Source organism: Mobula birostris, chromosome 1, assembly GCF_030028105.1.
Source record: "Mobula birostris isolate sMobBir1 chromosome 1, sMobBir1.hap1, whole genome shotgun sequence".
Lineage (NCBI taxonomy): Eukaryota > Metazoa > Chordata > Chondrichthyes > Myliobatiformes > Myliobatidae > Mobula > Mobula birostris.
In genome coordinates, this window is record NC_092370.1 from 239,567,185 (window position 1) to 239,582,386 (window position 15,202).

The following is a 15,202-nucleotide window of genomic DNA, read 5'->3' on the forward strand; positions in this document are numbered from 1 at the left end:
GTGTGGCTCGTTGGGTCGGAAGGGCTTATTGCATGCTGTATCTCTGAAATTTAAAAAAATTGAACTGTTGATAATGTGAGGATTAACAGGTCTCGGCTCGAAGGAGATTAACAGGTCTCAACTGTTAACCTGTTTTAGTATTGGTGTTCAGTTTACCTTCATCCACCAGTGAAGATAATGTTACTTGACTAAGTTCAGACTCTGTTCAGTAATTATTAAAAGTAGCTTTTAGATGTGTGTATTATAATTGATTCTGTCAAAGCATTAAATCAGACTAATAGAAAATTGACTTTCATTGAAATGTACAAGTGATGAGGGCAACTGCACACATAGTTTCTCTTTTGGCCCCCTATATCACATTGTGTTAAAGGTCCAGACACAAAGCAGCAGTGAGCATTACCTGTGTCAGATGACCCTCTCTCTCAGAAGGAGGCTGTTTAGCTCTCCCTCCCTCTGTCAGTGTTGTTAGAGCCCAGGTATTCTCACTCTGTGTCTGTCAGGTATTCTCACTCGCCTCTCCCTCCCTCTGCTCTGTCAGCATTGTTAGAGCCCAGGTAATCTCACTCGCCTCTCCCTCCCTCTGCTCTGTCAGCATTGTTAGAGCCCAGGTAATCTCACTCTCCTCTCCCTGTGTCTGTCAGCGTTGTTAGAGCCCAGGTATTCTCACTCACCTCTCCCTGTGTCTGTCAGTGTTGTTAGAGCCCAGGTATTCTCACTTTCCCCTCCCTGCCTCTGCTCTGTCAGCGTTGTTAGAGCCCAGGTATTCTCACTGTCCTCTCCCTGTGTCTGTCAGTGTTGTTAGAGCCCAGGTATTCTCACTCTCCTCTCCCTGTGTCTGTCAGCGTTGTTAGAGCCCAGGTATTCTCATTCTCCTCTCCCTGTGTCAGTGTTGTTAGAGCCCAGGTATTCTCACTCTCCTCTCCCTGTGTCAGCGTTGTTAGAGCCCAGATATTCTCACTCACCTCTTTCCTTGGTGCATTTATCGAACACCAGTCAGGAGTCTTGGCAGTGAAGAACACACTCCACACACTGGGGCCGGGTATTTTATCTCCCCTGTCCCTTACTACCGGTGCCCATACCATTTATTATGAACTAACTCCCCTGCCTGAACCCACCTCCCCACTCCTCTGCTGACCACCAGTGCAGCAGATTTTTAAAAATTTACTTCCTGAGTTACAGCGAGGATAGGGCCCTTTGAGCCGAGCTGCCCAGCCGTCCCCGATTAAGCCCAGCCTAATTACGGGATAGCTTACAATGGCCAATTAACCAACTAACCGGTACGTTTTTGGACTGTGGGAAGGAACAGGAGCACCCTGAGGAAACCCGCACGGTTACGGGGAGAAAATACAAACTCCTTGCAGGCAGCAGCAGGAAATGGACCCCAGTTGCGGGAACTGTAAAATCTTGTGCTAACCACTACATTGCCATGTGTGACAACAGGATGAGTCATTCAAGGATGAGTTGGCTCCCAGTAACTTGGACATTTTTGGTGGACACACCTCAGCACATCACAGGAACCAGCCCGTCTTCTGTGGGCTCTGTCTACCCGTCTCAGTGCCTGAGGAAAAACAGTCAGCATTATCCGAGACATCTCACCCCAGGCATTCTCCCTGCTCCCCTCTCCCACTGGGCAGAAGATATAAAAGCCTGAAAGCTCAGTGATAGCTTCTGTTCTGTTATCAAACTCTTGAACGATCTTTTTTTATGATAAGATGGCTTCTTGGTCTCACAATCTACCTCATTATGATCTAGCGCTTCATCATTTACATGCACCGCACTTTTTTGCTGGCTTTTACACTTTATTCTTCATTGTTACGGTTCTACCTAATTCCAGCTCAATGCACTGTGTAATGATTTGATCTGTATAAAAAGTATGCAAGGTTTCCAGACTCACTCCAGCTCCCACTCACCCTGCTCTATCCTGTGCTCACTGGCTTGCATCTATGTCTCAACCCGCTGCTCAGGAGCCCTCCACTGGACTGTCCTCACAACACTTATTAAAGCTCTTCCAGCCAATAGATCTCTGCACCCTCCTCAACCTTGTTCATGCCCGATTTTCAATGGGACAACCAAGCCCTCTCCTGCGGAACTCCTTCCCTGCATCTCTCTAGTGCGCTTCCTCACCCTGTCCTCTACGGAACCCAACTCCTTCCTGTCTTTGGTGTCTGAGAACAATTCTGTGAAGGATCATGGATCAGTTTTATTTACTATACATATTGACATGTGTTAGGAATTTGCTGTGGTGTGACGGTGCGACATGCAACGAAAACAACAGCATTCGACAATTATTAAGAATTATGTAAAAATAAAGTTAGAAGTACGGAAATGGAATAAAATGTGCATAAATATATAAATACCAGCATGTATTTATAATGAAAGCAGAATTATAAAAAGTGGTTTAATGTGTTTACAAACTGCAGTGACTGAGGGATTAGATATGGGGGGGAGGTTAGCTAACTAGAATGGTTGATCAGATTAACTGCCTGGGGGTAGAAACTTTTAAGATGGCGTGAAGTTTTTGTTTTTATAGCTCTACAGCACTTTCCAAAGGAAGGTTTTTGGAAAGTCAGTTTGCTGTGTGGGTAGTGTTCCGCCATGATTTTTCTGCCTGCGTCTTTCTGCACTCAGCTACTGTATAAAAAGAGGCTGCCGGTGAACCTGATTGAACTAATGGTTTCCTCTGTTTTCTTGCAGGCAAAGATGAGCCTTCTAGCTACATTTGCACAACATGCAAGCAGCCCTTCACGAGCGCCTGGTTCCTGCTCCAACATGCACAGAACACACACGGATTCCGCATTTACCTGGAGACGCACCCGTCCAGCAGCCCCCTTACCCCTCGGATTGGCCTTCCCCCCTCCCTGGGCCCGGACCCCATCTCGCAGTCGCCTCTTACCAGCTTCCTGGGCGAGAACAACCCCTTCAGCCTGCTGCGGATGACAGGCCCCATCCTCCAGGAGCACCCTGGCTTCGGCGACGGACGCCTCCCCAGCACCCCTCCCATCTTTAGCCCGCCTCCTCGGCACCACCTAGACCCCCATCGCTTGGACCGCCTTAGTGCCGACGAGATGGGCTTGGTATCTCAGCATCACAGTGCCTTTGACAGAGTAATGCGCTTAAACCACCCACTGGGCATGGAGTCTCAGACCATGGACTTCTCCAGGAGGCTTCGTGAGCTGGCGGGGAACAGCAGTTCGACTCCGCCCCTCTCGCCCAGCCGGCACAATCCTATGCACCGTCTGCTCCAGCCCTTCCAGCCCAGCCCCAAGTCGCCCTTCCTCAGCACGCCGCCGCTGCCCCCCATGCCCCCGAGCAGCACCACGCCACCACAGTCGCAGGCCAAGACCAAGTCCTGCGAGTTCTGCGGCAAGACCTTCAAGTTCCAGAGTAACTTGATCGTCCACCGGCGGAGCCACACAGGGGAGAAGCCCTACAAGTGTCAGCTGTGCGACCACGCCTGCTCGCAGGCCAGCAAGCTGAAGCGGCATATGAAGACGCACCTGCACAAGGGGGCCTCGGTGACGGGCCGGTCAGACGACGGGCTGTCCGCCACCAGCTCCCCCGAGCCTGGCACCAGCGAGCACCCCGCCGGTGAAGGCTGCGGGCTCAAGGGCGGGGGAGCCACCAACTTTGGTGCCGGCCTCCTGAACGAGAACGAGGAGGAGGAGGAAGAGGAAGAGGAGGAGGAGGAGGAGGAGCTGGAGAACGAGAGCCGGCCAGAGTCCAGCTTCAGCATGGACTCCGAGCTGAGCCGCAACCGGGAGAACGGCTTCAAGCTGCCCATCAACGAGAAGCACTGCGTCCTGGGCAAGGTCATGGAGAACGTGGGGCTGCGAGCCATCCAGCACTATGGGGACGTGCTGGCAGACAAGCAAAAGCGCAACACCTTCTCCAAGCGCTCATCCGACGGCCAGAGGGACACCGGGGACGAGGACTCGGTCGCCGGCGAGCTGGACCGTCCAGAAGACGGGACGGTGAACGGGCGCAGCTTTGGGCCCGGGGAGACCTTCCCTATCATGATGCCTCGGAAACCCCCCTTGATCACCAGCCCCTCTCCGTCCGTCGCCTCCTCAAAGAGAATCAAGATGGAGAAGGACCTGGACCTGCCCTCGGGGCCTTTAATCCCTTCCGAGAATGTTTACTCGCAGTGGCTAGTGGGCTACGCGGCATCCAGGCACTTCATGAAAGACCCTTTCCTGGGCTTCGGTGACTCCAGACAATCCCCCTTCGCCACTTCTTCAGAGCACTCATCGGAGAACGGCAGCCTGAGATTCTCCACCCCTCCCGGGGACATGCTGGACGGAGGTCTATCCGGACGCAGCGGCACCGCCAGCAGTGGCAGCACCCCTCACATGGGAGGTCCCGGCCCGGGGCGGCCAAGCTCGAAGGAAGGACGCCGGAGCGACACTTGCGAGTACTGCGGCAAAGTGTTCAAAAACTGCAGCAACTTGACAGTCCACCGCAGGAGCCACACGGGCGAACGGCCTTACAAATGCGAGCTCTGCAACTATGCATGCGCCCAGAGCAGCAAGCTGACACGTCACATGAAAACGCACGGCCAGATTGGCAAGGAGGTTTACAGGTGCGACATTTGTCAAATGCCCTTCAGCGTTTACAGCACCCTTGAGAAACACATGAAAAAATGGCACGGAGAACACTTACTGACAAGCGACGTTAAAATCGAACAAGCAGAAAGAAGCTAAAGCTCCTTGAAGTAAAAGAGACTTGGTTTTAAAACAAAAAAAAACACACACAAAAAAAAAATTCAATTGTAAAGCTTAATTAATTGCTAACTGAGAAAGTCGGCCCAGAGTGCCTCCTGTGGCACTTAATTTTCAAGGTATAATTTCTGTCTGAGATGCTCAATCAAACCTGAGGGTGATGTAGAGGCAGTAAAATAATGTTGAGCCTTTTCCACTGTGCAATAATTTCTGTATTTATTGTTTTTTTAAATATTTTTTCAAGCATCATGTGCAGGTACAATTTTTCTTTTATTTTTTCGTTGTTTGAAACTTTTGTTTTATTTAGGGTATCCCTTTTGATTTTACCCTCTTTTTTTATTTAGAAAGAAACGGAAACCTGAGATTACTTGCATTTTGAGGTGCAGATCCATCGAAATAACCCTTCTCTGGGGCCGCTGCTTATTTGGAACCGAATAGTTAACACAGTAATTTCTTGGATAGAAGCCGCCTTTGTTGATTTCCTTTAATTTCTTTGCCATCGGTGTCAAGGAGGGGGTTGGTTGGGGTGAGGCAGATTGGATTTGCACAAAAAACATATTTTTCTTACAATTTGTGTTTTAAGGAAAAAGGGAGAGCCACAGCGGATCACAATCCTAATCGTAGCACTTAACTCATTTTTTTTTAATCACAAACTGGGTTCGAAATGTAGCACTGATCTTAAAAGCCACTGGAATCTGGAACTGCCGTTGTCAATTTTCGTCACTGACCCCCACCCTCCCCCTGGCTAAAACTAATATAGTTTATGACAAGTAAAGAAAGAAAGCTCAGGCAGATGAGAGAGGGAATTTACTATCCAGTGCCCAGTGATACCGGCCAGAAATTTAACCTAAGCAATAACGATCTTTTAGTTTGTGTTACTAACTAGTGAGTAAAATGCACAGCGAAAGTGAACCAAGCAAAATCAGAAGTGCATTATTGCCAATGCCTACCAAAACATCTGTGCTTGATTGTATGCGATATGCATTATTGCTGAAATGCACAGGTATTTTGCCAACAGGAGTGGATGGTCTATGGCCATTGTGTTTTAAAGAGCTAAATTTGTACCTGAGATATTTCCTTTTTTTGAACCCGCACCTTAACGTATTTGTTTTTTTAATTATAGAAACTGCGACTTCTGAACAAGAAAAACTATGGGAATTCTATGGTCCAAAAAGGGTTATCATATACATTAGGGAACAACTGAGATTAAAGTGTCAGTGTTGCTTAGCGTAGCATTCACAATGCTGGCACTATATTAAAAAAAAAGTTAATGTCATTTGACAGTTTTTATACTGCCATTCGATTTGACATGAGTGCCTTGAATACTTGATCTTCCTAATGAGTCTCTGAGACAAATGCAAAACCACTTTTTGTGAAGTTTAAAAAAAAAGTGCTGATTTGAAGAAGAGAGGAAAAAAAATCACACAAGAGAAAGATGTACGTCATTAGATTCTAGAGTTCTCCACGCACCAACAATCCAGAATTTATAGACAAACAAAATAAAGCAATCAGCGGACCTTCACGCCAGTCGCTACAAGTTGGTGAAGATGTGACAACATTCCTAATCCCCAGTTAACCCAGCCCCCACCCCACCCAGCTAATCAACTTCGGAAACTGGTCTGCCGATCTATGCTCATCATTTGACACTGCAGGATGCTGCTTAAACTGTGGGAGCCCCACTGTAGCAAGGCTCAATAGTAAAATAAAAGATGCCTCCAGAATCCCAACAAGAACATAAAGACAGTTACTCATCAGGAACAATGGCTACTCCTTATTTTTTTTTGGTTCTGAACAGAATTTAGTGCACTCAGTCTCGAATAAGTTTACAGTATTGAATATCTACAAGAGTGGAAAAAAATACAAAAAAAATATTGTGTGTGCGTGCGTGCGTGTTTGTTGAATGATCAAGAGGTTTTTTTTTCCCGAAGTTTGCTTAGTAAATACATGGGTGCCATTATGGCCATGTGTATATTGGTTCTCTGATTCAACTGGTGACGGGGTTTAATATATATATATTACAGTTTCTTGATCACTGTAAAAGTGTACCAGTATTTGTATTAATGGAGAATGCCTGGGCATTTTACAAAATGGAGAGAGAGAAAAAAAAACAAAAAAATTTTTTTTTTCAAAAATGGAAATTGTTGCAGTAAATTTGTGGGTCTAAAATTGTTCTTGTCACTGTAATTGTAAAGTCTAATTGACTATCAGTTTTAGTAGACTTTTTTGCCTTGAGTGTTTTATCTTTTTTCAAAAATTGTATAGAACTTGTATTGGGAAGAACGATTACTGCTACCATATGTAGGCAAGAAAAAAAATTAGTAGAAAAGTGCATATTCATGTAATTGCTTTGCTTAAATCACACTTCTGACCTGTACTTTTTCCCTCTGTTTCTCTGGAATGGTTACTTGGTATTGGTTCATAATAGTGTAGGCACTTGCTGTATTCATACAGCAGCTTGTATTTTTTAACTGTTTGCTTGTCCTTTTAAAGGTACAACAAAAAGAAAAGTACCTTTTTTTTGGTAGTGGATTAGAAGAAAAAAATCACACAGGCTGCCATAATATATTTTTTTAATTTTGGCAGGATAAAAATAGTGCAAAAATAATTTGTATGTTCTGAAATCTTATTGTACAGGAGAAAAAAAAGGTCGTGTAACGACCTTTTGTTTAAAAAAAATACAAAAAGGAATTAGGAAATGCATTGCTGGTCACTGATAATGTGATTTTTCAGTTGTACAGTTCCCACTTTCCCACCATCACCCAGTTTTCCACCGTGTTGGATATGCATGGTTTACAGTTTTTACCAGTTTTGTTCTGAGTTTCTTTTTCTTTGTGATCTGCTGCCTTCACTCTCCCTGTTTACGCAGACTCTGTTTCGATCCGTTGTGGTCAGAGTTAGATCAATGTAAATCCAACTGATTGAAGACCAAAACATGTGTATCTCACGCTGCTTTAAGGATCATCCAGTATGTGGCATGGAAGACAGTGGTTGAGTCAATGTCGTGTACATCCTGGGCCGGAGTATGTTCACAGGGACGAGGTTTCCTTATGTTGGATGCATTTCTGCCTTTTATTTGTTTTGTAAAATAGATGGACCGTTCTTTCTTGAAGAAAAAAAATCAATGATTAACATTGATTTGTGCAGTATTAGAAGCCACTAGATGTCACTAATGCTAGAGACTGTCAGTGGGAGTGAATCAATACTGCATTTCCCAACAGTGGACCTACCTTTAATAGTTCTGCATTTTTTTTTCTTTTTTTGTCCCTGATGCATCCATGTTGCGCGCATGGCACTGTTTAGTCCAACGTTTCCGTGGGGATTTGGGTTTTGGGCCTCCTTGATCTGCTGCTGTGTAAAACCGATGAGGCAGGTACAAGTGTATGTTGATCTAAGCTGCCATTTGGTTTCTTGTGTTAACAGGATCACTCACTCCTAATTTCACATTCCACAGTTCTTCAATACTTGTAATAATCGCAAAGAGGTGGGATGAAATTGTGTGTATTTTGACACTTTGAAATTTGCACTAAAGACAGGAACACAAACCATCCTGAGCGAATAATTGGTACATTAGAGAAATGCAATATTTCAAGAACTGAAATGTTTGTGCTTCACTCCCTAAAAGCCATGAACAGAATTTATTAACCTCTTCTTATTTTAAGTTGCTTACAGGCTAAGTAACTTAATCGGCCAGTGGGTTTTTATTCAGCCATTTCTGTAAATAAAAAGAAAAGCAGCTGCTGTGATTTCAATGCATATCTACTACTCTGCAACTATGGCCATTTGTAGTTGATTATGTCAGCTCTAGTTGGCTATGTCATTTTGTTTGAGTTTTCTTTATTAGAACAAGGTGTCCGGATACTCATTTGCCCCATTTTTCTGGAGATAGTCATTGTTCTCAAGGATATCCTCGTTCCTTCTGCAAGATCCTACCCAGTACAGGTAGATGGAATAAAGCCAAGGCTAGTATCAATGCTGCAGTCTACCCATTGCATCGTTCCTGGGTTGGGCAAAATGGTGTAATGATTTTGAATTACCATCAGTGGAGCCAAACCCCCTCTGTCCTTGGGGCTTCTGCCATCTTCTCTGGTGTATTGATCGACATTTTCACAACTCATTCCAGTGGTAGAGAGCCTGGATTAGTCAGATTTTGCCATCTTCACATAACTCACCTACGGCAAAAATAGTGTCAGCTTTTGACCTTTAACTGTTCTATACACTGTAGAAAAAGGGAGGACTGACAGTGATATCACATAAAGTCCTTAAGATATAGGAGTAGAAGTAGGCCATTCAGCCCATCATTCTGATCATGGTTGATTCGTTTCTCCTCTCAACCCCATTCTCCTACTTTTTCCCAATAACCTTTGATGCCCTATCAAGAACCGATCAACCTCTGTTTTAAATATACCCAATGACTTGGCCTCCACAGCAATGAATTCCACAAATTCGCCACTCTTTGGCTAAAGAAATTACTCAGCACGCCTGTAAAAAGGGATATCCTTTGTATTATGAAGAAGAAGAAAACCCTTAACTCCGAGTGGAGTCATCGGGACTTTATCAGGCTTTCTTATTTTTACGAGGCAGAGTTGCTAGCTCATTGCTTAACCCAGCACGGATGGAAAGTGTGCAAGGGAGCCGGGTGGATTCGAACTCAGGAGCCTTCGCTCCGAAGTCCGGTGCTGATGCCACTACGCCACTAGCCAGCCTTGTATTATGCTCAGATGGAATTAAATGGGAACCAGAATTGAAGAGAAGAGCATCAGCACGGTTTCTGCTGATAGGTTCCATAAGACATAAGAGCAGAATTAGGCCATTATTATCCCTCTCAGTCCCATTTCCTGCCTTCTCCCCGTAACCTTTGACGCCCTGACTGATCAAGAACTTATTGTAGCATATCTGTTCCCTGTTCATTTCAGCCAGGGTTTATTTCCTGGTTACAATGTGGCAGTGTTTGCTTGTGGCATCGTCAAGTGACTTCCAAAGAAAAAATGTTGGTAAAGGAACATGAGCTGTACATATCGGAAAGACAAGTGCCTCTTCTTGTGAGTTATGGGAGGGAGGCTAGGAACTGAATGCAGCTTTTGGGGCTTGCCTCCTCAACCCCCCAAGGAGGAAGGAGGTCTTCAGTGAGGCAGTGACCAAGGGCTTGCCTGTTACGCAGACGTGGCACATACACCATTTGGTATGGGCATTTGGAAAAAAAACAAAGGTCTGTTATTTGCACAGGTTGTCACTCCTCATCATGGGGAAGCTGAGGATGTGCAGTACCAAAGGAAACACCCACTGAAGGTGTCACATGCCATTACCTGGGATTGACGACCTCTAACTCTAAACCAAGCAAGGGTAATTGAACGAGTTCCTGTAAAGAACTGTAATATCTACTTCCCTTTAAACTTGGTTAAAAATAATGGGCTTATTTTCTAGTCTAGATGGCAAATGCCAGCAGAAGTGGTGGATGTGGGTTCAATTTCAGCATTTAAGAGAAGTACTTATTTGGATAAGTACATAGGCAGAAAGGGTATAAAGGATTATGGTCTAGTTGTGGGTCAATGGGACTGGGCAGAATAACAATTTGGCATGGGCTAGATGGGCTAAAAGGCCTGTTTCTGTGCTCCATGGCTATAATTCCTCCCCCACTTCCCTATTTCCATATGAGCATTTGCCACCAGGTTGTTCCGAGTCTAAACAATGCTCCTTTAACATGGTACGATTTAATTCTCTGATGTTGTTACCCTTCACTGGCTGATGTGTTCCGGCCATTAGCAGTTTGAGCCCTAATGTGTCACAATGCAAGACTAAGGTCCCCACCCTGCTGTTTACCACTATCTTGACAACATCATGAACTCACCTGTTTGGAGAAGTACGAGAAACAAAACTATTATAAAAAGTTCAAAGTTCAAGAGCTCATGTTTCATCCTGCCTCTGTGAAGTACAGTCCACAGCTTGTTTTTTTTATCATGACCAAACACTTTAATGGTGCTGTTGTATTTTTAAGAATTGTACTTAAAATGCAAAGCAAATCAATGCCACTTGAGTTGGACCTATTTGTAATGGCAAGGCAAATATTTTATTAGCTTTTTTTCTATTTCTGTATTTAGAGCTTTTTATTGTAACTTGAGATTTGGTCTTATACTACAGGTTTGAACTATTTATTATTGCTTGTGTTGTGCTCTGTTTAAAACAGATGCACTTTATCCTTTTTTTATGTTGAAGTGTTGACCTGAGGTCACATCAGCTTGGCTTTGTGAAATATTTATTGTTCTGTTTTCTGTACAAAATCAAGCCCTTTTCTAAGCCACACTGTTTTCAGCTTGTGTCTACCATTTCACTCATACACTCATCCAAAATGTTTGTCCCATTTTCAAGTGAAAAAAAAATAAATCAAAAGTTATCTTTACAATCTTCAAACTTTTACCTTTCTGCCTATTTTTTCCCCATGTAAGAATCTGGAGTTCAGTACTTGTTCAGCAGTCAGCGTCTGTATAAATGATGGTATGACAGGTCAGGTTGAGCACAATCGATTCCGGCTGAGATAAAATATCAGACAGCACTCGAGATGATAATGAAACGTTTGTGCAATTCACTGTGGCACGTCGCTAAGTCTTAAAGGCCCACCCAATCCATTGACCGGGCCAGTAATAATTAGTTTTGTTTGATAGGTTATCTGTTCGTGATCATAGGCATAATGTGACTTATCATTGGGGATTAGATAGTACACCATGTTTTTTTTAATTATTTTAACCATCTTTTAATAAAGGACCTTTTCAAGCCCAACTTATATCTTCTGAGTAGAATTCATTCTTTGGGTAAAGCACGCACAAAATTCCATTGGTACATTTACAGCTCATAGTCAAAATAGTTTTCCCTTTATATTTGGTAGACAGCTGCCCTTTTTTTATATATATATATATAAAAATATAATTGTGTTTTTACTTCATATCCCTTGGCATCAATTTATCCAAGGTTTTCTAATAAAAGAAATTGACTGCTTATATTTATATAAAAAGGACTTTACTGTGTCTATTTATTGTAATGATTCCTTTATTTAACAAAATGAATTAAAATGCTCACAATTTTTCCCAACCTCGGTCTATTCTAACTGTGACAGAACAGATGAGCCTTGTCAAGAGGATGCTGAAAGGGATGTATTTTGCTTTCCTGTCAATCACTATTGCCCGTGGTAGGCTTGGTTTTGGATAGCGATCTAAGAATCTATGAGGGATTTAATTTTGAAATCAGTCCTCAGATCATGGGTGTCCCTTTCATGCGGCAGAAAACAGAGCAAGGGCTCAGCCAGGTTTTGGTGGGAGGGGGATAGCTTTACCTGGAAGCAAGACTTTCACAATAGAGGTGTTTTGAGTTAGACGCTGTGGTACGTCCAGCAAAATGGAGACAGGGAGAGCAGGAGAGAATTAGCCACAGGGATGCTGCCACTGAATCAGAATCAGGTTTAATATCACTAGCTTATGTCGCCAAAGTTGTTTTGCAGCAGCAGTGCAGTATAATAGGTAATAATAAACAGTAAACAGCTGGCACTCCTAGTGATGAGACCTTATTAGTGGCAGGGTATTAATTATATTTTGTATACATTTTTAGGCTTGAAGTAAATACTGCATATTTCTTTATATGTTACTTACTTACTGCCTGTTATGCCACTGGCATTTAGGACAGCAATGAAGATCCTCATCTCTAATGGAGTCCAGGGCTTTCCTCATTGTCAGTAGCGTCCTCTCAGTTTTCACTACTGTTAGTCATGCAAGTCCCAGGTGGAGGCTCTGGAATACCATCGCACTCAGATGTAGAAGGATTCTTCATTTCTGTTTCCATAACGATTTTGTTTCACTGGTCAGGGTTGTTGGCCCTGAGCTGAACCCCAGAACCTGGAGGTCCGGTGGACCACTCTTAGTCTGGCTGCTACCCTTTGACCTGTTTGCCATGGGCGACCCTACCATAAGTCAAAGCATAAAGCCCTGACTCCAAACAACATAGCTTTTGGGGTTATTGAGGCATGCAAGCCTCCAAACCCTATGACAAGGTAGTGGTCCTCTTGGTGGTTATATATTAAAGGTGGCAGTATTGTGGTCAAAGACAATATTTATGACCCATTCCTAATTGTCCTTGATATGATGATGGTGAGCATTTTACCCCAGAATCAGGTTTAATATTACTGGCATTTGTTTTGTGGCTGCAGTACATTGCAATACATAATAATAAAAACTATAAATTGCATTAAGAATTATATAAAAAGTAAATAAGTCGTGCAAAAAGAAAGGGAAAAGTACTGAGGTAGTGTTCATGGGTTCATTGCCCATTCAGAAATCAGATGGCGGAGGGGAAGAAGCTGTTCCTGAATTGCTGAGTGTGCATCTTCAGACTCCTGTCGCTCCTCCTTGATGGTAGCAATGGGAGGAGGGCATATTCTGGGTAATAGGGGTCCTTGATGGCAATGCCACCTTTATGGGACATTGCCTTCAGTTAGATAAGTGCCCAAAGGAATGATTAACAAAATCACAACCAGTAATAACCTGTAATCTTTTCCCAATGGCTGAAACCCTTTTTTTTATACCAGACAAGCTTTTCCCCATATCAGTAAATCATCTGGTTCACCAGAAACATGAAAATCAAACATGGCAAAAGTAAGAGAGTGTGTCCCAGAGGCAGGAAAACTTAAGAGTGGAAATGAAGACAAAGGTGGCAGGAAAAGGAGGTTTCTGACCTGAGAGTGCTTTATAGAAAGAATAGGTGCACTGGGAAAACTCTACTATGTTGCAGTTGGTGGCCCTCGGCCCTCAGGTATACAAAGTAGGGCAATTTAAAATATTATTGGATATATAACTAATCATGTAGGTTATTTATCTCTTCCTGCATTGCAAGCCCATCAATTTTAGTTTTATCTCAACTGGTTGACTAAACCTTCCTGTCACAAACACAGTATTGGAGACTGAACAATCTGATTAAAAATAAGTCTACCTACTAACCGCTAAGCTTCAATGACAGCCTCAAACGATAAAACAACAGTGAGACAAGATTTCCATATTAAGATGTCCAAATGCCTATATCATCAAAAAGGTCACAGAAGACTGAAAATGTGCACAATAAAATTTTTCCAGCTTCCACTATTGAAACTGTCCTGCATAATGAAAGATACCCAATAGTATTCTGCAAGTTAGAATGCTGGGGTTCAAATAATGTTACAGACTGTAATTCATTCTCAGATTGTGTTCTCATTGGACTTTTTCTATAGCCTGCCAACATACTGCCAGTAATATTGCATGTGGTAAGGTTTACTTACTTCTGCTGTACACATAAACAGTTTAAAGAACTTTGCTAGTTGTTACCTCAGTTTAATAATAATTCATTTCTCACTGTCAAACTCAACAGGAAATCAATGCACCAGCCAGATTTGTATTTGTGTTTTCTTTAGGATGTCTCTGTGGCTGCATTTATTGCCTATCTTGGATTACTCCTGGGGAGCTGGCTTCTTCAATGGCTGTGGCCCTAACATTGAAGTCATGATACAACTGAAGGGCTTGCAATTATGAGTCAATTACATTCCTGCACTAGGTAGGGATAGCAGATTTCCTTCACTGAGGTATGTTAGTGCACCAGATGAGTTTCCAGAGCAATCCAAGAGTTTGGTGAATACCATCGTTGAGGTTAGTTTTTCTAATTTTCTAATATTTTATTGACTAAATTTAATACAGTACTTGTGTAAGGGTGAGGAAATTTGCATTGATACCCTGGTGTTTTAATCTTAGTCCCACATGTTAACTATCCTAGATGACCACAACCTTATCATCATTTGGAGTTTTGCATGCCTCATTGACCCGGAGAGGTATGTTGGCTGGAGTCAGGGCTTTGTGCTTTGGCTCTTGGTAGGGTCACTTTTGCCAAACACAGTAAAAGCCAGACTAAGAGTGGTCCTCCAGGTTTGGGGGGTGGGGGGGGGGTGGCGGTTCAGCTCAGGGCCAACAACCCTGCTGATTGGTCAAAAAATATTATTATGGAAATAGCAATGAAGAATCCTTCTATACAGACAGAGATGGAGGACCTTCATTGCTACCCTGAATGCCAGCAGTGCAACAGGCAGAAATATATATAAATATATGAATAAATAAATAAATATACACACACACACACACATGTCAGCAACATCCACATTAGGACTGAACAGATAGCCAACTCAAACCTAAATGCTAGAATCAAATATGATCGTGAAACCTTGGCTCTGTTTTACGAGTTTTCTTTTGTTCCTTCTATTTTCCATGAAGCAAGGTAAAGGGAAGAAAATTCTTGCAAGTTCAACTAAAATGAAAGCTACCCAGGTGATAGCTTGTGAATGCACTGAATTTCTCACCAGGCTCCATGTTCAAAGCCAATTGCTCATCTCATCTTCTCATTGCATTACTTCTTATTCTCTATAAGCTTCAGTTATTTCTTTTGTCATCTGCTTTGATGCCAGTCACACTGTTTCTGTAGGCAAGGGC

General features: G+C 43.2%; 1 protein-coding gene across 4 annotated transcripts in view; it reads left to right on the forward strand.

Moving 5' to 3' along the window:
• Positions 1-11,123, forward strand: part of bcl11ba (BCL11 transcription factor B a) — a 195,897-nt gene extending 184,774 nt beyond the window's left edge. For 2 of the 4 annotated variants that reach the window (XM_072274352.1, XM_072274330.1), the window contains one exon: positions 2,695-11,123. In XM_072274352.1, coding sequence (XP_072130453.1) covers positions 2,695-4,700 — 2,006 coding nt within the window. In that variant the 3' untranslated portion in view covers positions 4,701-11,123. The remainder of the gene's footprint in view (positions 1-2,694) is intronic. The other 2 variants (XR_011888067.1, XM_072274343.1) reach the window with 2 other exon arrangements.
• The last annotated feature ends 4,079 nt before the right edge of the window (positions 11,124-15,202 follow it).